General features: G+C 38.1%; 1 protein-coding gene across 7 annotated transcripts in view; it reads right to left on the reverse strand.

The window, feature by feature from the left end:
- LOC131223355 (3-hydroxyisobutyryl-CoA hydrolase-like protein 3, mitochondrial) overlaps positions 1 to 16,267 on the reverse strand; it is a 39,347-nt gene extending 23,080 nt beyond the window's left edge. For 3 of the 7 annotated variants that reach the window (XM_058218736.1, XM_058218740.1, XM_058218737.1), the window contains exons 1-6: positions 15,961 to 16,263; positions 12,718 to 12,819; positions 12,471 to 12,535; positions 10,446 to 10,580; positions 10,241 to 10,337; positions 4,116 to 4,245 (exon numbers count right to left, since the gene is read on the reverse strand). In XM_058218736.1, the coding sequence (XP_058074719.1) occupies positions 4,116 to 4,245; positions 10,241 to 10,337; positions 10,446 to 10,580; positions 12,471 to 12,535; positions 12,718 to 12,819; positions 15,961 to 16,183 (752 nt within the window). In that variant the 5' untranslated portion in view covers positions 16,184 to 16,263. Of the gene's footprint in view, positions 1 to 4,115; positions 4,246 to 10,240; positions 10,338 to 10,445; positions 10,581 to 12,280; positions 12,334 to 12,470; positions 12,536 to 12,717; positions 12,820 to 15,960 lie in introns of all 7 variants that reach the window. The other 4 variants (XM_058218739.1, XM_058218738.1, XM_058218742.1 and 1 more) reach the window with 3 other exon arrangements.
- Positions 16,268 to 18,493: the final 2,226 nt, after the last annotated feature.

An 18,493-nucleotide genomic window follows, 5' to 3' on the forward strand; every position in this document is an offset into this window, starting at 1 on the left:
TTCTAATCCCACCCTGGTGCCAAGCAAGGAAGGGACTTCCAGTCAACCCCAGCGTGACCAAGCTCTACAAAAGGTTGAAATGAACCCTGACCACAACTCGCATGTGAACAAGCAATGAATGAAGAGATGATCTCTCGACTCTTCATTTTGCAAGCACAAGATAAAAACTTTGACTAAAATCATATTCCTCTTGCGGAGATTGTCAATAGTCAGGACCTTTTTCCGGGGGGGGGGGGGGGGGGGGGGGGGGCAGGAATTCCAAACAAAGGAGGTATGAAGGGATTCTGCGTGGACGCCACAAAGAAACCTATATAAAGATCAAACCGAAAAATGATCAGTTTTATCTTTAGATAATACCAACACATGCTTCTCCCTATGAGGGCTGGATATCATGAAGGCAGTTCCACAAGACAATGAAATCTAGAAGTATTAAATCAGTTTGCTGCTATTTTTTATCTTTTTAGTTACTGCCATATTTTTCCTATTGTTTTAATTAAAAATCTAGAAGTAGCTATGCAGCTTACACCTCATGCTTCAAAGAAGCGAACACCATGGTACATGCTATTCAGTATTTAAAACTCTGGTTGTGATTGTGATTGTGATTGTAATGACAGACAGACTGGAATTTTTAAATGGTAAAACACACCGGAATTTAACACTAAGTTCACGAGACGGATAACAAAACTACATGCCTATGATAATGCCGGCAAGAAAAATAGCAAGCTAGAGAAGCCCTCTACTGGAGACATGAGCAATCTCATCACTTTTCTCTGTTAGAATAGGAGAGATGCCACTAAAAGAGAGCTTTTGGTCTCCCAAAGGATTGTACATGTTTTCTTCATTTTGCAGAAACAATAATCACTGTCATCTAAGATTTATCCCAACCAATTAGGGTCAGCTAACAAAAACAAAATGTCCTCTTGGTCCTTCCCTTACCCTTTTAGAGCCTTCAACTTGTACCAACTCACTCCTAATCCTGAGGGGTGCAATTCGTGGTCTCCGTTGCACATAACAAAATTATCCAAGTGCAATTTCCTCATCTAATTGTCTATTGGTGCTACTGCTAAGTTCCCTAGAATGCATTCATTTTTAATTATATCCTTCCTTCTCTAACCACTCATCCATCCCAGTGTTTTAAATAGCGATAGCGTGTTGCGTAGCGTTCAACCCTCCGTAGCATGTAGCATAAGCTACACAATACTTCTATTTTTTATTATTTAATATATATATATATACACACACACACACACACACTATTAAATATCAAGAAAAAAGCAAAATATATAAATGTCACATTCTTCAAAATAAAAATCCCAAAGTTAAGAGCATTAAGTACAATACAAATGTCACATTCCTCAAAATAAATATCTCAAATTCTCTTTTTAATTCACTACTTAACCCAAAAAAAAAACACGTCACAAACAAATCAGTGAGTCACAAAAAAAAACATTAACTTGTGAAAAATAATATAGTGGTTCCCACATGGACCACACAATAAAAAACAATGCACACATACACACACCACAGTGGGCCCACCATAGAAAACAATGCAAATCCACCCCTTCACGCACCTCTGTGGGCCACACCATAGAAAACAATGCACATTCACACATACGCACACCACAGTGGGCCCCACGTGGGCCACAATATAGAAAATAATGCAAATCCACCCCTTCACGCACCTCAGTGGGCCCCACATGGGTCATACCACAGAAAAAAAATCTATATCTACAAAGATATTGAAAAAGAAATGAAAAAAATTATAAAGAACAAAAAAACGCACAGTAACCGACATTTTAAAAGGGAAAAAATGAGAAAAAAACTCAAACTACCAAGTTATTCATTGTACATCAAAAAAAATTCAAAAAAAAGGAGCGTGCGAACCTATTTTTGTCTCAAGATGAGATTGAATTAATGAAATATGCAAAAGTTGAAGCTCCACAGCCGATCGCAACCGGAATAGGGGAAATCCGATTTCTCCTTCATTTCTTCTCCATTGTTGATGAAGCTGCACCAAATGGAGCTCCTTGTAGTCTCCAACAATCGGCCAAAGAAGCCCCTTCGAAGGGCCTTTCGATTGCAAGATTGAAGAGGGGGGAGAGGAAGCAGCATCGGTTTAGGGCCGGATGTCAAATACACTGTTTGAAAAGGCTAAGTGTTTTATATAAAAAAAAAAAACTTACTGCTATGGTGTGAGTTCAACACCATTTACGGCAGTGGAAAATAAAAATAAAAATCAAAATAGGTAGCGTGCGCTACCTGCGATACACGCTACGCGTCCGTAGCATATGCTACGACCCTTGTAGCGTGCGCTATAGGAGATTTATGCTACTGTATACGCTACGTAGCGTATGCTACCACTACGCTACCTGCGCTACTGAAAACACTGATCCATCTCAACCATGGTATGCCAAAACGGTACGTACGGCCCATTACATAATGGTAATGATGGTTACCATTATGCGTTACAAGGCCGACATGGCCATAACAACCATCAGTGTTGTAATATGCAATCGCATATGCCATTCTGGGAGCATATACCACATATGATGGCAGTGGCATATGCAATTTTGTGAACATTGGACATTGTGCGATAGAAAATTCCTATGTAGTGTTTGAAATATCGATATCGCGTTACGTATCGCATCCTTGGGATACAGATACGTATCGGTTATCGCACAAGATATATCGTTTGTATTAGGTAATTTATTGCACTTTTCGAGAAACATGGGGAAACATTGAGAAAATGGTTGAATTTTTCAATGAAACTTTAGGGATTGTTAAAAAGACATTAATACACTTTTAAATCATAACATCTCAAAAAAGAAGTGCACATAATAAGTTTCCTTTGTATAGGGTTCTAAGCTCTGTGCTATTTGATTGAACTGATGCAACTATATTCAAATGGAATGCATAACATTTACAGTGTATGTGATGATCATTTCATCAAAAACTTTTAAATACTTCGAAATTAGTCTCAATTGACAGCTGGTTGAAGGGAATTTTTGAAAAATAGTAATAATTTTTTTTTTAATTTTTAATTAAAAATGATTTTTATTTTCCAAAAATTTATAAGGACTTAACAAATCAGTAGATCGACCCTCATATATGCTTGATTTCATGTTTGGAGTTCAACATTGCAAGCAATTTGGGAGAAATTGGGAAATATTCGAATTTTCCCCAATTCGGAGCACCTACGCTCAAATTTCAAAATCAGTGTATGTGATTATCATTTCATCAAGTACTCCTACAATACTTCGAAATTAGTCTCAATTGATAGCTGGTTGAAGGAAATTTTTGAAAAAAAAAAAAAATGGAGAACATGAAAAATCAATAGATATTGAAATCAAAGCTTCAACTCTATGATTTTTCATGCAAAACATGAAAATTAAAAATGCTCACCGGATCGAACATGTGGGATATATCGGTACTACTTGTGCGTTTCGTATCGCACAGGTGGGATACAAGATATATCATGGGATATATCGGCCGATATCGTCGATATTTAAAACATTGTGCCTACACAATTATGCAATCGCAGATGTGATTATGCCATCATTCATATGATAATATATATATATATATATATATATATATATATATATATATATATATAGGTTGTGTGATGGCATATGCAATTGTGCAATCGCATATGAGCACACCCCCCTTTGGGTCACATACAATCGCTTACACTAGTTGACAACAACGACGGCCGTGACAGAAACATTGGTTTGTAATGGCCCCATAATGGATTTTTTCAAAAAAAAAAAAACAAAGGCCATAATAGCCTTAAGGGCCCATATCGTAACGGTAACGGTGGTGCCCATCTCAACATCATCATTTCAACTACACTTGTCCTATGAACAATTTTGCAAAAAACAATGTCCCAAAGTTTACATCGGTTAGTATTAGGGATATATTCATCTTCCCAGAAGGGCTTGCACAATAAATATTTCTTATTTTAGAAGGATCCCATACCAGATACATAATTAACTTTCCCAAATGAGACATGATTTCTTTTATTATTATTATTATTATTATTATTATTATTATTATTATTTTTTAGTGCAACTAGAACAATGAAATCATAAATGAAACGATTATTTGAGACATACAAGGCTAGCCCAAGAAGTGCCTCCTTTAGTGAACCCAAGTTTCCAGATGGCACGTAATGAGTACCAAGACCTATGTACAGTGCATCAGCGGGAGATGAAATCCTTTTTCCAGTCAATCCAAGATAAGAACCTACAATAAAATTAACAAAATCATGTCACACAATAGAAAGAATAAGCAGAAAACACATGAAAAATATGTGCAAAAGATTAAAGAATGTGTGTATTAGGGTAAATAATAAGGTTCTAATCACAAACCATTTTTATTTTTTTTTTAGAATAAGGTCCTAATCGTCAATCACAGAGTGAATATCAGAAAGTTCTAAAACTAATATGTATCAGTCATCCTTTTCTTTAATCCCAAAACAATTCTGGAAATTAGAAAAATGATAAGTAAAGTTTAGCTTTTATTGTAGTGTTTTAAATACGGTTGTCAATGGGCCGAGTTGGTCTATGGGGCTTTTGGGCCTAGCTCGCCTCAACCCAGGCTTGGGTTGCAATATCAAGCCTGAGGGTTAGGCTCAAGCTTAAAACTCAAGCTGCTTTTTAAACGGGCTGGGCTTGGACCAAGTACAACAGCCCAACACATTAGGGCTTCCATGTGGCAAATTTGCAATATTCTAAAATATCTACTCCCTAGCCACCTAACCCCAACAGAGAAGGATAGTTCACTTCTAAGAAGAGTTCGGCTTTAGGAACATCCGGATCCGACAACTAGCACCCATGAGAACCTTCATAAATATATGTATCTGCTGGGGAGAAAGAGTAAGCAAGCTACCTTGGCCCCTTGGCAGGAGGTTCATTCTCCCCCTCCTTTCCGATTTGGTTGTGGTCCTATGGCAAGGTGGTTTGCCCTCAGGTAAATTGGAAAGAAGTTTGTTCTCCCATTCAAGCTGGTGGTGCAAGCACCAAGAGATTGAAAGAAGTGAAGTCGGCCTTGTTAGGAAAATGGATCTGGAGATTTACCTTTAGAAGATCATAGCCTCTGGAAATCTTTCATCGTTGCGAAGTATGAATCCAATCACATGGATCAGAGAATCAGGATATCATCTCTTTTTCGAGCCTCCCATACTTGGAAATCCATAGCCAAGATGGCCCCTCTAGTGCAGGAGGGCATGGTTTTAGCCCTTGGAGACCACAATTATATTTGTTTTTCATAAGACTCCTAGTGCGAAGAGGCCCCTTTGTGTGTTGCATTTCCCTCCCTTGCAACCCTAGTAATGACCCAGAGATATCGGTTGTTGAATGCTTTTGCCCTTGGTCCCTGCACTTGTATTCGTTTTTTGCAAGACTCCTAGTGCAGAGAGGCCCCTCTTTGTGTTGCATTTCCCTCCATTGCGGCCCTTAGCAATGACCCAGAGATATCAATTGTTGAATGTTTCTGTGGCTCTTAGGACAGGGGTTGTAATCCTTGAGACGAACAAATCGATCGACTTACATTCGTTCTCTCTCAACCGTAGGTCTTCAAGCCTATTGTCGACGAACCAGGTACACTAATCTGGAAATTTCATCCCTCTAGCTCTTTCTCGGTGAGATCCCTTCATGATAGATTATCTTACTACTCTCCTCAACCCAATCGCTTTCATACCCTCCTGGCTTGGTTTTCTAGGGCCTCTTCAAAGGTGGCAACGTTCACTAGGTTAGATGGGTGGAATTGGGTTCTTACCATAGACAACCTTCGTAATAGGCCTTTCATCCTCCCTAATGTTTGCCTGTTGTGCTATAAAGATGGTGAATCTATGAACCACCTATTCATCCATTGTCCCTTCTCTAGCAACATTTGGTCCAAAATCATTCAATCGCACAACATTCTCTAGGTAATGCCAGGTTCTATTGAAGACCTATTCAGCTATTCTGGTCAAGGTTCTCAGATGATTGGAAGAAGAACAAGAAATCTACCTAGGACTTATCTCTCATTGTTGTTCTTTGGTGCATATGGTCAAAACTCGGTACGTAATGACCAATGCTTCAACAACATGAGCAACTCGGTTCTTGGGGTCTTCAATAGGGTTTTTAATCTCGTGAAAAAGTAGCTCTCGGGCTAGTCTTCTTTGGGGTTGATAACCATTAGGCTATTGTATTGTATTTTCTCCTTATTCGTTGTTTTCATTTTTTTTTTCTTTGCTTTTTGTCTCCTTTTGGCACCTAGCCCTCAATAAAATTTAGTATATTAAAATTAAAAGAATAAAAAAAAGTGGTGTAGTTTGCAAGCTGGATTTGGAAAAGCATATGATCACGTAGATTGAGCTTTTTTGGATTATATGTTGTGCTGGTTTGGGTGTAGGGAAAAGTGGAGAAATTGGATTCGGGAATGCAAGGGCTTGGACAAGTTCTCAATTTTAGTGAATGGTTCTCCCAAGGGGTTTTTCAAGTCAACCGAGGGCTAAGGTAAGGGGATCCTCTATCTCTATTCCTTTTTGTAGTGGTGGCAAAAGCTTTAAATCGTATGTTGATGAAAGGGGTATCTGAAAGTCTCTTTCGAGGATTTAAGGGTGATAGAAGGGAATTTCATGTCTCTCATCTTCAGTTTGCAGACAACATGATTTTTATTTGCGAAGCAGATGCCACCCAAGTAAATAATCTTTGGAAAGCCGTTTTTATTTTGAAGCAATGTCAGGTTTATATATGAAAGTCCAGAAGTCTAAAGGTGTCGGGTATAGCACTATCAGCGAGGAAGCATGTGCTTTTACTATAGTGTTTGGTTGTAATCAGGGTCATTTCCATCCACGTATTTGGGTCTCCATCTATGTAATGGGAAGGTAGCGAAGCACTTATACCTGACACTTCAAGGAGATTTCCCCTACTTTTTATGGCTTTTCTCTAGTGTCTATGACCCGACTATCCCATCCTTTAGTATTCCTTTTAGGAAGAGTTATCTTCAGCTTTAGGTAAGTGGAATCTTCCCTAGTGCATAGGAGGTGATTTTAATGTTGTTCACTTCATTCATGAGAAATCTTCAAGGTCTCAGGTGTCCTCTAGTGTGCAGGGATTCTCTAGTTGGATAAGCAAACATGACCTGTTGGACCTTCCAATGGGAGATATTAAATATTCGTGGTAGGAAACCCCTTACAAATATGAATACAACATTGTTAGGGAAGTAGATAAGCAGATTTAGCACTGAAGAGGACAACATGTGGAGGAAGCTAATAGTGGGTAAAAATGGCACTCAGGATGGGGGTTGGTTTGTTAGGAGCTCGTCCTTGTATAGAGTGTCCTCTATGTGGGAAGCAATCGCAGGCACGCAGCACCTTCTTCGTCCAGGCCTTGGGTTGATGTTTGGTGTGGTAATACTGCTCTTCAAGGATTATTTCCTTGGCTTGCGCTTGACCGGGTCGTCTGGCTTGTCAATAGGAAGCGTGTCCTCAAGATTGATAATCTTCAGCGTAGAGACGTGATTCTTCCCAACATTTGCCTTATGTGTATGGCGAATGAGGTATTCATCGATCACCTATTCATTCATTGTCAGTTTACTAACTACATTTGGTCACATTTTCTCAATTCGATGCACACCGATTGGGTTATGCCGAAATTTGTGGAAGAGTTGCTTTGGGCATGGCACGGAGGTGGGATGGAAAAGCATGGGAAAGCTGAGTGGAGATTGCTTCTCATGGCAGTTTTTTCAGGTTGTTTGGAAAATGAGGAACGCTCGTTGCTTTAGAAATGTAGTGGAAAGTGAAGCTCTGGCCATTGCTAAAGGTAGGAACTTGATTTCGGAGTGGATTGTTTATGTCTAGGCAGTCTCAGTCTAGTTGTCATTTAGATGTTTTTGTGTGGGCTTTCTTTTCCATTGGGGTTGTATTCTTTCCTGGCGTTTCATAAGTTTTTTAATAAAATCTCCTGTTATCTCTCAAAAAAAAAAAAAAAAAAGAGTTCCCTAACAAAGAATGAAACAAATAAGTATAAGAATGTCAAGCTTCATCTCACACCCAGATCCTCAAACATTCAACAGCCATCGAAAGACATTCTCTCAAAACGTACAAGGCATCATGAGAGAATTCGGTATCCAAAAGGCATCCTTTCCTCATTGGTGACTTTTTACAGTAGATATTGCCACTTCATGCATGTGATAAACACCACAGAGCTCCAAGGGGAGCAAAGAGCAGATATTCAACACAAAGATAATATAATGAATCATGATTCCAAAAGACTCCTATTCTATATTACTGAAGTAACTAAAACATAACAAAAGAAGATATTGTTCTTTTCTTGCCAATAAGAAGAGGCTGGTCTAATAATCCACTTCTATGTACATGAATGGTCAACTAACTTGTTCAATTGAGATCATCTAGCCTTATTTTATCGGGAAAACCACTATATGAAAGAAAACACACTAAATAATGCATGAACTTCTCCTGTGACAAACTCAAAATTAAATATATCAGTTAAAACAACTCCAATGAAAAGGGTGAGAAAACTTTTATGAACACAACTAAGAGATCTGCAATTGTAAACAGGTGAAATACTTATTTCTCTGCTCTATAAGTGACATTACACACATAAATAGTAGCCAGAGAGCAACATGAGGTCATATAGATTGATTAGGGCTGGGAATGGATATCCATTTACCTGACTACCCCAAAAAAAAAAAAATCAAATTCAGATATGGGATGTTTTAGCCAATTCAAATTTTTTACCAAATTACCTGACTACTAAGCAGGTCAGATACGAATATTACCATATCCACATCCAGTTACCCAATTACCCGAGGAATATTAGAAAACCCCTCCAAAGAAAAACCTCTGAATTTCAAATAGAAAAGGACCCTCCAAAATTCGTGGTGGTTTTGGAAAGAACTGCCATAACCTAACTAGGGATACCAGGGCATGCCCACTACTGACTGAGCGGCATGTGAGAGATCCACCCCATCCATCAGGCATGTTGCCTCACATTAAACCTAGAACGCAAAAATAAGTCCGGTCCAAAACTCAAGTAGGCCACACCATAAGAAAAGAGTTGAGATGGAACACCCACCATGATTTGTGTGAGGCCCATGGTGGTTTATATACACCATCCAAACCGTTCATCTGCTGCAAATCACCAGGATGAATAGACATTCCAAAAACCATGTTGTTCTAGAACTCAGGTGAGCCACTGCATGTGAATTTTGAGGTTTTAGGCATGATGTTACAATGTTTCCTATGGTCAGACCCACCTGATTTTCAGATCTGTGTGATGTTCTGGTTCAAGGCTAAATATTAAGTCACCTGATGGACAGTGTGGATCAAATGCACACAAGGCCATTCCACCCCACAAAAGCAATAGGCATGCCCCTTTATCTGTAAGACTGCGTTAGCATTTTCCTTTTGGGATGTATTTAAATTTTTTGGTTAGTTTGTCAACAAATTTTTTTATGTGGTGATTTATACTGCTCACATGTGGCACTCATTTAAAGCTGTCCAAACCTACAGCAATCGCCCTTGCATACAGTCGCACAAGAGGTGAGTTTTCTTCTCCCTCCCTCAGTTGAGTCTTTGGACCACTGGTTTATTGGGCCCACAACAGGTGAACCATGCCCAAAAATCTCCACAGTTGGAGATCATAGCCACAATCCTGGGCCTCTTTTTAGTTAAATGTAGACAGCTGCTAACGCATGCACATGTGCATGCATGCACACACAACAACTGCACACATGCATGACTGCATGCACAGCACCTACACACACATTCAAATAAAGAAATAAATAGCCAAATATATGATACTGAAGAATCATAGAGGAGTTGACTCTTCTGCTAATTGTGGACCATGTAGAACCCATGATCATTAGGCCAAAGGACAAGGTAGAAACATAGTTGCATTAAGCATGAAGCGGCAGCAAATTCAAGTGCACGAGCAGGAAATGCATGTTTCAAAATGTTAGCAAGTATAAAGGGCTAGGAAGTAAGAGAGGAAATCTGGGTAGAAGGCTTGAGCAACTAATGCTAAACAACCCCAGGGTCCAGGAAACTCAATGAACAAAGAATCAGAGATGCACTTGCAAAATTACAACTTGTAAATTTAATTACCTTTTCTAGTATCTTCATGCATTCTAAAACTTCAAATGTTGGAGAATTTAAAACTTAGTTAACTGGCCATTGAGTTAAAAATCAATTACATCAATCAATGAATGTAGAATTTCAAAGGCATATTACCAACTGCTCCTCCTCCTGGACTCTGTGCTGCGATGTAAGCAAAGCCAACATCTGGGAATAAGCCAATTCCATTTTCTGGCATGGCGAGGAGGGTCCTCTGCATAAACCCATATTAGATTGAATGATAGAGTGTCAACTAAATTTCATAATACAGAAAATATATAATAACAACACGAATCTATTCTTATCTCCATGAAACAAATACCTCAGTAACAATACGGTACCGACCATGACCAGAAAGGCCAATTCCAAAACCCATTGTCACTCCATCCATGAAGCAAATGTAAGGCTTTTTATACTCAAAAATTTTGCATATTAGAGAATACTCCGCAGTAAATACCTGCAAGAATGCAACCAATAATAATAAATTAAACTTACAACACAACATTGTTCGGCCACTCATGGAGAAAGGCATGGACACTTTACTGGCCACTGGGATCAAGTTGTGGATAATTACAGCTCAAATAAAAGATAATGTTGAAAATGAACAAGTTCTAGAAACTTCATATCCAAAAAGATAATGGCCTAAACAAGATCTCAATACCAAGCCCAATAGACAAATGAGCAAAAATACTGAATAGAAATCAACTAAGGGGTTGTTTGGCAGCTTGGATCTTGGGGACATGGAATTGGATCCAAATCCAGGCCAAAACATTGTGTTTGCATCCTGGGTTTGAAATCCTAACTGTACTTTTCAATTCCTCTCCAAAAGCTAGCTTGTCCAAGGATTTGAAATCATCTCTAACAGCCATATTCTTCAAATTGAGCACAGCACATGCCTTCTTCACAGCTCCAAACATGGCTGACAGTGAAAATCTCAGGGACTCCAAATCCCGGATTTGGATTCTTAAGTAAAAATCCAATCCAAGCTGCCAAATGACCCTTAGAGGAAAATCTGATAGGATCATGGGAATGTTTAACAAGAATTATAGGACAGGTGTATCAAACACATGAAAGTAATTCATAAATCAATGGATAGGCATTACGAAATATATGAAATGCCAGCATTATCCCCACAGGAACATGCTCATTTAATCTTCTGTCACTAATGCAACTTTAAGAAAGATAATTTTGTGGGTTACAATCATATGCCAGTTATCCTTCAATTGATTGGAAGTCATAAGTTAGGAACATTATACATTTTTGTCCAATTGAGGAATTCAGTGAATATTATGTCATCAGGCATTCAAGTATGTCATCAAGAGAAAGACTACAGTCCTGAGCAGGATATGCTTTATGGAGGAGAGGTGGAAAAAGGGTGATGTACACATTGATGGGGGAGGGTGCGAGCTTTAGCAAATTGAGGAGACTCCTGCTCCACCACCTGATGTTCAGGATGTGCTGTCCTAATTTAAGGATTCGATGAGCAACCACCAATGTGTAACACTCATGACTCAACATCCAATAGGCTTGTAGCTAGGGGCCATGTCGCTGGACCAGACCTGCCTAGCCTACATATGTACGAACCTGAACTGCCCACCTTATGAGTGGCCCAAAGTCTGCACATGTGTGCAACATTAACGTGTGTGCCATCAATCAATCTCTCCTAACAAGAATTGCGCTCACAGTTCTCCTTTCAGGTTGTACCAAATTAAGATTTGTAAAAAGACCATTGTGAAATGAAACACTGAACCATGAGCCAATAGCAAGTCAGCAAGACTACAACCTATGACTAATTGGGGCTATGTATGAAGCCATTGATGATTTTATTTATAGGTTTCTAATCGATAAAATAATTGGATATGAGAAAATGTGAAGATGGTTGGCATTTAGTGTTGCAATAGAATTTTGCCATGTTTGTCTTTGGAAGCATTTTATCATGTTAAGCCATAAATTCAACTGATCAATTAAGCACTTCACCAAGGTAACTCAGCCTTGGCCACTTGTTGAGTCATAGTCAACTTTCAGTTTCTTACTTATAGTTTCTAAAAACATGCACATGAATTCATAAACATATGTAAGCTTTGAAGTATTTGGTTTATTTAATTAATAGCAAGATGGTCCTAAAGCAGCTATTGGTGCAAAGTCACACAACAAAACCTCAATCATTTTTGAAAGATGGCGTCCAACTGTTATTTGCTTTATATCACCACCTGCAGATCACACTAAGACCTGAGTTATCAAATATGGAAGCATCAAGCAAGTCTACCTACTAAGAAACACCGTAGTTGAAACATGCAACCATGCAATAGACACTTTGTAACATGAAATACACTTTACAAAAAAAGACCTTCTGCACGAGAGGTGTGGTTTTGTCCTTTCGAATTTCAGCCACAACACCCTTAATATCCATTCCTGCAGATCATGAATGTTCACCCTCAAACCTTACCCAATACCCCGAGAAAATGGTTACTCAAAAAAAAAAAGAAAAAAGAAGGATGAATTTAAGAAGAAATGAAAATAAATTTTGAAAACCAAACAAAACTAAAATGACCTGTATATCACAACTACAAAATTAAAATTCAATTTTGATTTACCAGCCGAAAAGGCACGAGGCGAACTACTCTCTACCAGAACACATTTCACTCTTGGATCAGTTTCCCATTCATCGAGATAATCTTTGTACTTTACATCCATCTCTGCAAATGGTCCAGTTAAAAGTGAACACAATCAAAATACAGTCACCGGAATGAAGCATTATAGAGGGAAAAAAAAAAAATTTGTCCGAAATACCAAATTTAAGAGCAAACTTCCATCAGAACCCAGATTCAATAACTTAACTGCAAACTATATTTTACCACCTTTTTCATAAATCCAGAATTTTTCGGTGGAAACACAACAACATTCCCTGGTAAGATAAATCCAAGAGTATGCAAATCTAATCATGATTTTAAAAGATATAGAAAAAATAAAAATAAAAACAGATGTCCTATATCCATGAACCAAAATCGAGCATTTCCACAAAATTTCTCAGCAATTCAATTCATGAAGCTCTTCTCAAATAAGAAGAAACTTAGGCCCTGTTTGGTTGCCACTTAAAAATGAGCTCATCTCAATTTAGCTAATAGTAATTATGTATGGGCCTGTTTGTTTCACCAGTTACCACAGTAATGTAGACGAAATGTGTAATGAATACAAATTACCTTACTTGTCTCCTGACAACATTTGCATTTGGCCATCGATTCTCGTGTTTGGTTTATCGGCGATAAAATCATAATAACGCCATTTTTACATTACTTTAATGTCAATTCATCACCAAAATACACTGATATTATCGCTGTTTGGGTTTGAAATTTTCAATCATTTTATGAAAAGGCGTGATGATTACAAATTACTTGTCTCTTGATTACATTTGCATTTGACCAACGATTCCTATATTTGGTATGGCAGTGCTAAAATCATAACAATGACCCATTTCCTCTACATTACTGGGAAAATCGGCAAAATAAACAGGCCATTGGAGATTTTCATAAGGATTAAAATTATCACAATGACCCATAATTTATATGCATTGATCTCTAAAGCATAATACTATTCACTAAAATGAGATGAAATCATTTTTAGTTGGCAACCAAACAGGACCTTAGGTTTCCTTGTGGGTCATACCAAACCAAAATAATTAACCACGTGAGCTTTTCCTGGAGTATTCTCAACGTCTCACCCTTCATGAGATGGTCCAACCGCTGAACGAGGGACCACAATTCTCTTGGTCCAATGATAAGGATCAATGGTAGAAAGGGTAGTAATAATCTATCTATGTTATAAAGCCAATGGCGGGGGACATTTTTGCCCCAGCAATTATTTTTCAACAGTAGATAACTTTGTGTTTAATGGATATGAAAAGATATTTTAAATAAATTCATGGGTATTTTGAGAATTGGAATATATGCATGCTTAACAACATGCGGTTAAGATTTCACCCACAAATGCACTCAACGGTTAAGATTAAACCTGCTTCCTTCACTTCTTTTAATGCAGGTAGCCTGCAGCAACTTCTCTTCTCCACGCCTAGCAAGAATGAAGAGGAGATTGTGCAATGCCTCTGTGAGGTCCACCATGTCATAAAAGTAAAATCCAGTCCATCCGTCAGGTGAGAACCATTATTTGAACCATACATAGAAAACATCAGCCCGATAAAATACTCATATGGTCCATGCATAAACTTATGGTCAGCATTCATTCACACTGTTCCATGTGGTGTGGCCCATTTGAGTTGTAGATCTAGCCGATTTTTTACCTCAATACCTAACATCAAGTATAGCATCTGATTGGTAAAGTGGATTTTACACTTAAAACATGGTGAGACCCAAGACTTGGGTGTTTTCCGCACCGCATAAACGTGTGTTGTAGAGGACTCCGACTCTCTGTCCCTTTTCACTATCCCCTCCAAATTTCTCACCCCTTTCTTTATCTCCCCCCTCCTCGATACACATGCATCGCAACTGACTTACCCCTAGTAGTAATAATAATAATATTATTATTATTATTATAAGCTTCTTTAAGTATTCAAACCAAGGTGCCGTTTGATAAAACTTATTTATTGTCAGCACTTATTCGATCCATATCATTTGGCAAATCCAGATTATTAAGTGCTTAAATTGATTTTCACTGAAAATATGGATCCTTTTTTCAGCCCACCTCCCTTCACTTTAAAGTTGAAGGCTTAAAATTTCTTTTCACTTTTGACTAAAATATTTCTAAAATCATTTCAAAATTACAATTCAGTACTTAGGTTTTCAGCACTAAACTTTCAGATCTTATTTTTCAGTTTACAAAATGGCACCTAAGGATTTTCAATAATCTTATCTTTCGGAAAAAAAATTGGGACCTTTTACCAGACAAAATGAACCTAAATCCTCCCATAAAAATTATATTTTAAAAAAATCCTCTAATGAATTGTCTATTGCAAGTAAAACCCAGAGTTGTTCAAGCACGTGTGTTAAAACTGGAACCTGCACAGACGGTTGGACTGGAAGCAGCCAGCAAAACAGCTCTGCTACATTAAACCCCGGTCCCTAAAGTTGAGAGTGTTTTGTAAAATAATAATAAAAACAACAACGGCAATAATAAGAACAACTTATTAATTAACTGCATCAGTCAAAGCTTGAACCCCCCACACCTTTTTCTTGAAAATCAAACTCTAACCACTGCTCTAACAGCAGAGTGCCTGTTAATTATCTCTGTTTTTAATCATCTTAGATGTGCAGATTTCCAGCTGAAATGAGTCCAGTACATATCTGACTGGTCAGACGAGCGTTTCGTTGGGCAGTTGGACCAAGCTGCCTTCTCAAAGAGGTTATGGGCCAGCCCAAGTTATGAATATCTATCCAGACCCCAGCTTGGAAATCACATCAAGGAACGAAACTCAACGGTTTTCGACAGAAATTGAGAATTCCAAGACCTGCTAGTCAACAGAATGAAAACTAGATTCCTTTCATAAAAACCATAAGATGGGTTCACTTCTGACAATTAAAACCTAGAATTACCAGAAACCATAGCTCGGAAAGCATGTCCAAGAACCGGGGAAAAAAAAAAAACATTTAGAACTTTTGAACTGAAATTCGAATTCTGTAAGCAGATTTCAAGACTTTCGAGTTTTTTTTAATCATAAGATTAGTTTATTTCTTGCAAATAAGACCTAGAATTACCAAAAAAAAAAAAAAACCTAGCTCGGAAACTGTCTGGAGAACGGGAAAAAATGCCATTTTTGGCTGGAATGCGAGAATCCGTAACCTGACTTCAAGACATTGGGATTGAAACGAAATGGAGAAGGAGAAGACCTAGATTCATGGCGTTGAGTGCTTTGGGCCGATCGAGAGTGATAAGGGCAAGGCCGTTGGGGAAGACGGTCCCTTTGACGAAATCTCCGGACATGGCTGCAGCGGAGAAGGACCGAAGAGATTGAGCGGGTTTGAAGCTCTTGCGGAGAAGGAAATGGCGGAAATGGAAGAGCTTTGGTTCTGTGGGGAAGAAACGGGAAGAGATGATTCTGACGATTCGCATGAGGAGTGCGCCTTCAATGTCCGTGTGATTGTATGTATGTCCTTTTCGGCTTCCGAAAGGGTCATCGAAGGAAGCAGATCGGCTGGTGTAGATACGTGTCACGCAAAGACGCGCGCCGACGCTCCTCGAGCTCCGAGTTGTACGAACGGTTCAAAGGAGAACAAAATTACATGGCACACAATGATTTATTTATTATATCCAAACCGTTCATTCATTTTCAGAGACCATTTTAGGGCACTACAAAGAAAAAGAATCGTATTTAAAGCTCAAATGGGCCACACCAAAAATAGTAGAGAGGATAATGATTTTCGCCATTAAAATTTCATTTCATAGGGCCACCATAACTTCAATTTTTCATCCAATCTATTAATAAGGTCACGAATACAATGATCCGAAACTTCTGTGAGCCCCCAAAAGGGTTTTAGACGTTTAATACCTCACTGCTTTTTGCAGTGTGGCCCACTTGATCTTTAGAGCTATTTTATTTTTAGCTCAAGCCTTACAACGAACTCGCTGAATGGATGAACAGTTTGAATATAACATATACGATGGTGGTGTGACCCACATGACTTTCTGACATCAGTGCATCATCTATATAACTGGTTTAGGAACGTGTTTGGCAAAAATTAACGACGACGCTCCTCTAATTATACAAACAGTTGAAAGGATATAAAAATTACATGGGCTTCGTAATGATTTATTTATTATATTCAAACTATTCATCCAATTTTAGAGTTCCTTTCAATGCATTATATAGAAAACTAATCATATCCAAAGCTTAAATGGGCTACATCAAAAACAGCAGCGAGGATAATGATTTTCACCGTTAAAAATACACAGGGCCCATCGTAACATTTATTTTCCATCTAATCTATTAATAAGGTCACAAATACATGGATGAAAGGGAAAAACAAAGTTCATGTTGATCCTAAACTTTTGCGACCCCCAAAAGAGTTTCAATGGTAGACATTCAATACCCCATTGCTTTTTACAGTGTGGTCCACTTGATCTTTACATCTATTTTATTTTTCGACTCAAGCCTTAAGACGAGCTCACCTAATCGATGGACATATTACATATAACACATATCTCATGATGTAACCCGTAGAACTTGTTGATACACCAGCTATATAGTTGATGTATATATATGTCATGTAAAAATGAGCACCGACACTCTTTTGAGAGTTATACAAACAGTTTAGAGGAGATCAAAATTACATGGGCCCCGCAATAATTTATTTATTATATCTAAATCGTTCATCCATTTTTAGAGATTATTTTTGAACATTATATACAAAAAAAAATTATATCCAAAACTCAAATGGGCCACACCGAAAATAGCAACTAGGATAATGATTTTCACCGTTTTAAATTTGTAGGGCCCACCGTAACGTTTATTTTCCATCCAATCTATTAATAAGGTCACATGTATCCATAACATTTATTTTCCATCCAATCTATTAATAAGGTCACAAATACATGGATGAAGAGGAAAAGCAAATTTAGTATCGATCTGAAACTTCTTTGACCCCAAAAGGGTTTCAATGGTAGACATTCAATACCCCACTAATTTTTGGTGTGTGGTCCACTTGATCTTTAGATCTATTTTATTTTTTGGCTCAAACTTTAAGATGAGCTTACCAAATGGATGAATGGTTTAGATATAACACATACCTCGTGATGTTACCATAGAACTTGCCGGTGTCAATATACCAATTGTAGCTGGCGTGAGGTCACAGTTGCCAATCTCGGAACCACACGTGAATGAGAGGGCGGACGCAGATTCCCTGCGAAAAGCCTTTACACGAAGTTTACGGGCTCGGATCCAATGCAGGGCACTGTTGTTTGTGAGAAATCCACCCCTCAAATAGGTTATGCGAACTTATTTACCAACATCTTGTCAAATTATATCTAAAAACCTCTCAATTACATGATATTTTTTACTTTGAAGTTTTGGAATAATGTAATCTTTGGGCAATGCTTTCATCTTACGAGGCACATCAATGAATGGATTGGATAGCATTTAACATCATGATGGACCATACACAAAATTAACTTTGAGCGTACCATCCCAACTTTTTCCGCAGGTGGTCTACTCAAGTTTTGATGGTCATGTTTTTTAGGTCATAAGGTAAACATGAGGCATTTTATCTGATGGACGGAGTGGATCTAATTAAATTTGACTCATGTGGCTGTAAGAGCGCGAAGTACCTAGCACGAGGTACGCTAGCGCGGATCTGGTACAAACCATTAAAATATCAAAAGTGCCCTCTTTAATTTCGTTAGGATATAAAAAAGATTCGGGGTATT

The sequence above is a fragment of the Magnolia sinica genome, chromosome 13 (genome assembly GCF_029962835.1).
Source record: "Magnolia sinica isolate HGM2019 chromosome 13, MsV1, whole genome shotgun sequence".
NCBI lineage: Eukaryota > Viridiplantae > Streptophyta > Magnoliopsida > Magnoliales > Magnoliaceae > Magnolia > Magnolia sinica.